Here is a 6,000-nt window from a genome sequence, read left to right on the forward strand (position 1 = left end):
GTTTTATTTAGCTGAACTGAGAGCAAAAATGGCTCTTTGTGTTATCACCTAAATTCCAAATAAAATAACTGAGACCTATTATGAAAAATTCACATTTTGCATGTTTTTGTACTTCTATTTGGGTCTCCACTGCATTGTCAAACTGCCCAAACACTAAAAAACAGTATCTTGGAAGGATTAGCCTTCCAAATGTAATGCCACAAATCAGCAAGCACTGCCTCTCACTTAGGAAGCTCAGCCCGTTACCAAGCAACCCAAGCAGAGTTCCAGCACTTTTGGTCAGCTGGTTTTAGAGCAAAAAAAATCCATCTTGAAATGTGACAATATTTATTACTGGTTATATTTTTTACCTGAAGTAGGCGGCCTGTAAAGGCGACCTATGATGTCTATATAGGTCCCCTATAATACTAACATTTTGGTTTCAACTGCTTCTAAAAACATGGTTGTTGGTGATGACTTAATATTTTTTTGGTGACTGGAAAACTAGCTGTTTTAAAAACCTCCCAATTGTTGAGTCACAATCAATAGAGACTGCCCCGTTACCTAGCAACCCCATGCACTGTACAATGGCTGCTGGAAAAGACAAGTATTTTGTTGTTGACTCGTCATCCAGAAACCACTTTCTGCATCCTTGTTTGTTGTGCAGGAGGCTCTACTTCTGCTTTTCAAAGATGTACGGTTGTATATTTCCACATTCATTTGCAGTCATTTCCACATGCGTGTAAACATTGAGTTGGGGGCGTGGCCAGCAGAAACTTATTTAGATTTAAAGTGACAGGAGCCCTTAAAACAGCTCATTCTGAAAGGGGCTCAAAATCGGCAGACTCAAATTTCATTATCTAAGAATGATTTTGTGCAAATAATGTAATGAACATGCTTTGTGTAGCCCATAGATCTATCCTAACCTGTCTATCCTAACCTGTATCCTGACCTATGATGCTTCCTAAGGAAGCATCATAGGTCACCTTTCAGACATTCTTCTTTCTTTTTGCAGCTTTACTTAAACAGTTCTGAGCCTCGGAGCCTTTCCAGTTCCACAGTCGAGATTTCAGGCCCTCCTGATCCGAGCTGAGGCAGGTCTGTGGGGTGCAAATCACCACCTTTTGCTGCTAATCACATTAATAAATCCAGGACTGAAAAATGGCAGATGTTTTGCACATATTTTTATAGTTTGATCATCTTGAAAATAGTGAAAAATAATCATCTGCGACCATTTTGTATTTTTTGTTACCAGCTAGTGGATTTTTTCCATATGTCAACTTGCTGTTTGCTGAAACTGAAATTAGGTCATTTTAAGGTTTCTCCCCCCCCCCAACATGAATTAATGCAAAATTAATTTCTCCTATAGGCACCTAGATACCGTAGGGAACCTGAAGAGAAGAGAGCAGCAGAGCAGACCCAGGAATCTAGATGATAGAGAGATCGAATAAAGAGGAACAGACAAATGCAATTTCCATCTGGTGCAGCAGCTGCCCTGCTCCAGACTGGAAAAACCAACAGAGGGCGGAGAAGTGAGCGGGAAAAACAATCCACCCTTTCCACCATAAAGGACACAAATGTTGTTGCAATTCCTGATCGTCCTCATAAGGGATAGTTTTCCCTGCTGGTGTCTGGGGGGCGAGAGGACAGCTTCCTCCTCACGAGCAAAAAGCTTTTAAATAGTAACAGAAATGGTTCACTGATGTGTTTTCAGTATTTATTAATTTAAATTCTTTTATTACTCTTAAATGTTTTAACTCTTTTTTTTTTTAAATTTCTCATTTACTATTTGTTGCTTAAATGAACTTGAACGACAACGAGCTGTTCATTCACAAAAAGGTTGATTAATAAATAAACAACTTAAAGGTTGGATTTTCCTTAAACTTCCAGGATTATTTTGTGCTACTGGAATAAAAAATGGACAGATTGTGGATTTTTGCAAGTTATTTGCTGAGGGAGCCAGTATTTTGTTGTTTATTTTTCAGCTTTAAATAATCTAAATCAACAACTGCATGGTTTTTGCTTTATCACCAAACTAAACAGATCATGTGAGATTGAAACTCATTTCAAATACTTTTTTTACTTACTTTGCTTTAAAATCCTGCTGAAGACACTGTTGTTTGATGCAAATATGTATTTCAGCTTTCAATTAATGTAATAATTATGATTATTTTCTTTTTAAAAATTCTTATAACAGCCTTGTTGGCTTCACATTGTAATATTTTACAATGTGAAGCCAACAAGACATCTGCATGTAAATGCCACGATTTTAAAATAAAAAAATATGTCGTAAATCTGAATGAAACACAGTTTATGAATTTTTAAAATCAAATTAATAATGCAGAAACTTCTGTTGTGCCCTGGTGCTCCAGCAGATGGCGCCGCAGCTTAATCTTTCCAAAGACAGTAGATCCAGGTAGATAATCCAATGTTTATATTGTAGGTACATTTATAGATCTTTTCTTTACAGTTTTCTTTCCTCTGTCATACAAGGTGACCAAAAAAAAAAGAAAAAAAAAAAGAAGAGAAACAAGAGAAAAAGCATACAGTACAATCAAGAAACCAAACCTATAGAACATATGATTGTCACTTACTGCGAGTCACAAAAAAAGTACATACTGTGAATAAATAATCTACAGAAATATTTACAATATGCACACAGCGAGAACTCAATGGAAGTGCAAATAAAGCTTTGGATCCCCGAAACAGGAAAACAAGTTAGCAGATGTAGCCATAGTCGTCATAGTTTTACAGGACAATTAGGAACATTTAAGCTTTGACCTCCTGCATTCAATGACTCTCAAAAGTGAGCTGAGCAGAAACGGAAACGATGGACACGTTACAGTATGTACAGCGCAGCGCATTCCTGTGGAAAACCGGACAGTGTCTAATGCTCGCCGTCCAGTGAGGATCAATGCAACAACCACGCGACTACAGGCAGCTGAGAGAGAGAGAGAGAGAGAGAGAGAGGGAGAGAGAGAAAGAGAGAGATCGAGAGAGAGGGATCCAGAGAGGAAATGAAACCGCTCATTGTGCTCCCGTTGGCTCTTCCGCTGCGTTACTTCACCCTGTACAACTCTTTCCCGTCTGGACGGTGAAAAGGAGAGCTGGTCAAAGAGGAGCCGCCGCAGGTAAGGTCAGGTGTGTACCTGTTGGCTCCGGTTGGCTCGGTTACACACACTCTTCACATAATGCACACATGTGAGCTGCAGTCCATCTGCACTGTCCCACAGTTTCATGGAGACGGCAGGAGCTCCGCCTTAACCAGAGTTCAAGTACTCCAGCGCCACTTCGTAGCAGAACTTGTACTGATCCTGCAACACATAAAAATAAGAGACCAATGAGATATCTGTGGTCAAACCAGCAAATCAGATAAAACTCCATACACATGTAGGATGTCTTTCAGCTGTTCAAGGCGACATATTATTCTTCCTTGAACAGGTTAGGATAGGTCTAGGAGCTTCACAAAACATCCCCAGCACATGTTTTGCACAAAATCATTCTTAGGTATTGAGACTTTAATCTCAGTTCTTCCTATTTTGAGCTGTTTGAGGGACTCTTTAAATCCAAATAAGGTGCTGCTCAGCAGCAAATAGGAGCTGGTTTTAAGCCAATAATTACTTAATATTTATTTTAAAGGAGTACTAGTGCCACTGGCAGATTTGTTCACTTATAACGAAACATTTTCCCCACGTTTAAGTGAAATAATCTACTGGAACTGGTACTTTTTCAGATATTAAGGAATTATTGACTTAAAACAAGTTTCTGTATCTTGCTAAAGAGTTATTGCAAGTTAATTTAGTTTATTTCAGGTGTGCTAACATATGTAGGTTAGAATCTAGACAAAAATACTTGGTAATTTTGTGTTTTTGCGGTGATCCACATGATGCGCCTGAGCTACAAACTGAGCTACCAAGCGCCTCCGTTTTGTGTTTCTTTACACATTTATAAGTCGTATGTCTATAATTGACTCAACATTGGAAAACAAAAGCAAATATAGATGAAACTGCATGTATATAACTTGCACAACAGGGGGGTTTAGGGCTCTTGCTATTGGTATTTTGAGATGAAAAGTAATAAAATGTTACACGAATCAGTCAGTTGGAAACTGAGTGGCTTGTTCATTTCTGACTCCTCAGTGCATCCTTGACCAGAAGTCAACTTCATTGTTATTCCTGTGAGAACACTTCAAAACTCAAATAGTTTTATTTTTATTTTTTTATACACATTGCTGAATTATTGAGTCCTGAATTATTGTACAAGAGCGACGTTCTTCTTTCTCAAGGTGAAGATACAAAAACACAAAGCAGACAAAATACCTTCAGCCTGACCTACGGCACAAGATTTCATGCAGGCCCCTTTAAAAAGATTTGAAAAAGCAAACATTGTTTGAGAATAACAGTTTAGACCTTCAGTTTATTCCAGAAGGACGACATCTAATTCTGAGCTGTTCTAGCTTTAAGTTTTGAATGATACTCCAATGCCGATATGTAAGAAAAGAAGAAGGGATGGAGCATTGTATTGAACCCGATTATTCATGGTTCAGTATTTGCAGATATTTATGTGGAACGCGACTCTAAATTATGAAGAGAAAATGTGCTTAGCCCTGGATTTTATGTCTGAAATACTCAAAAGATAGAACAGATAATGGGAAGCGGAAATGTCTGGGATCAATGGTATTGGCTGACATTTGCAAAGCAGCCAACACATGACGCTGGTGCTGATTGTAGGTGTTAGCTTCTGCGCTAATGCTTAGACTCCTTCTAACATCTGAAGGAAGTTGGGAAAAGAAATTTCATTGTACTACATGGACTTAATGTTGTGATTAAAAAGCATTTATGGCTCAACTGAACATCCATTGTTCCATATAAACCGGACTGAGTCACAGCAGGACCTAAATATCTACAAAAGTCAGAGTCTAAGGGTGAATTTTCTGAGTGCGCCTCACCAGCAGGTCCACCATGTTGGGTTTGTTGTTCCTCAGTGTTTTGACGGCGTGAAAAACATCCACAGAGTGTTGATGCTGAAGCATCTCACACACGATGCTGATGGCACAGAAGGTCCCACTGCGGCCGCCTCCGTTCCTGCAAAAGTCACCATGAGTCAAGAAAAGTTTTGTTTTATGAAAAAAAAGAAAAATCCAGAGAAGAGGATGGAGCTTTTGTTATAGTGATGGTTTCCAGACAGTAGGTGGAGATGTTTTCTCTCTAATGCCAGCCTCCCTCCTAGTCAGCATCAGGTTGGGGGAACTTACAGGCAGTGGACGACGGTGCGTCCCTCTCCGCCGTCGTACTCCTCCTGCCACTTGTCCACCTGCCGGATGAGCTTGAGGAAGGAGCGCTTGGACATGGGCGTGTCTCTGTACATGGGCCAGCCCAGGAACTGGAACTGCTGCACCATCCTGTAGCCATCCTGAGGCTGGAGGGCCAAGACAAACCAGTTATCCATCCCAGCTTATATCGCGTATGTGGGTTAAGGGTTTGATGCAGTTCTGGTGTAAAAACTCTAGGTGGAGCTAGACCTGACAGAGACGGGGAAAGAAGAGATGATCCTGCAGACGGGAAGACGGAGGGTGATGGATGAGCTGCTGCTGGAGACAGATGTCTGACCATATCGATCAATAACTCCTGTCAGTGATTATATGTGATTAGTCTGTCTGGTACTTTACATGTCGCTGCCTCAGCCAGTCGCAGCGCATTAATTAAATGAAGAACCATCGACTGGATCAAAAGCTTACCCAGGTGAGCCCAGGTGAAACCAGCATGGCACTGGGAGGGTTAAACTGTTAGATTAAATAAATCTGATGGAGTCTGGTAACTCCTGATATGTCTAGGTTCTGATATTTTCCTCATTTGTTTCATGAATTTAACCTCCGTAAGACAAACAAAAGATGTTCTGAATGACTGAAATGGAACAAAAAACCCACAAAGGAGCAGAATGTGAACGAAAGTCACATCTGAAGAACAAACAATGTCCAGGTTAAAAACACAAAGAGAGATGGAAGAGGATGGATGGATGGAT

General features: G+C 40.0%; 1 protein-coding gene across 1 annotated transcript in view; it reads right to left on the bottom strand.

The window, feature by feature from the left end:
* Nucleotides 1-2,390: 2,390 nt before the first annotated feature.
* LOC106945315 (protein tyrosine phosphatase receptor type M) overlaps nucleotides 2,391-6,000 on the bottom strand; it is a 216,781-nt gene continuing 213,171 nt past the window's right edge. The window contains exons 32-34 of the mRNA XM_015028913.1: nucleotides 5,234-5,397; nucleotides 4,928-5,063; nucleotides 2,391-3,293 (exon numbers count right to left, since the gene is read on the bottom strand). Of these exons, the coding sequence (XP_014884399.1) occupies nucleotides 3,240-3,293; nucleotides 4,928-5,063; nucleotides 5,234-5,397 (354 nt within the window). The 3' untranslated portion in view covers nucleotides 2,391-3,239. The remainder of the gene's footprint in view (nucleotides 3,294-4,927; nucleotides 5,064-5,233; nucleotides 5,398-6,000) is intronic.

This window comes from Poecilia latipinna, unplaced genomic scaffold, assembly GCF_001443285.1.
Source record: "Poecilia latipinna isolate Pla-1442-1.1 unplaced genomic scaffold, P_latipinna-1.0 Scaffold139, whole genome shotgun sequence".
NCBI classification, from domain to species: Eukaryota; Metazoa; Chordata; class Actinopteri; order Cyprinodontiformes; family Poeciliidae; genus Poecilia; species Poecilia latipinna.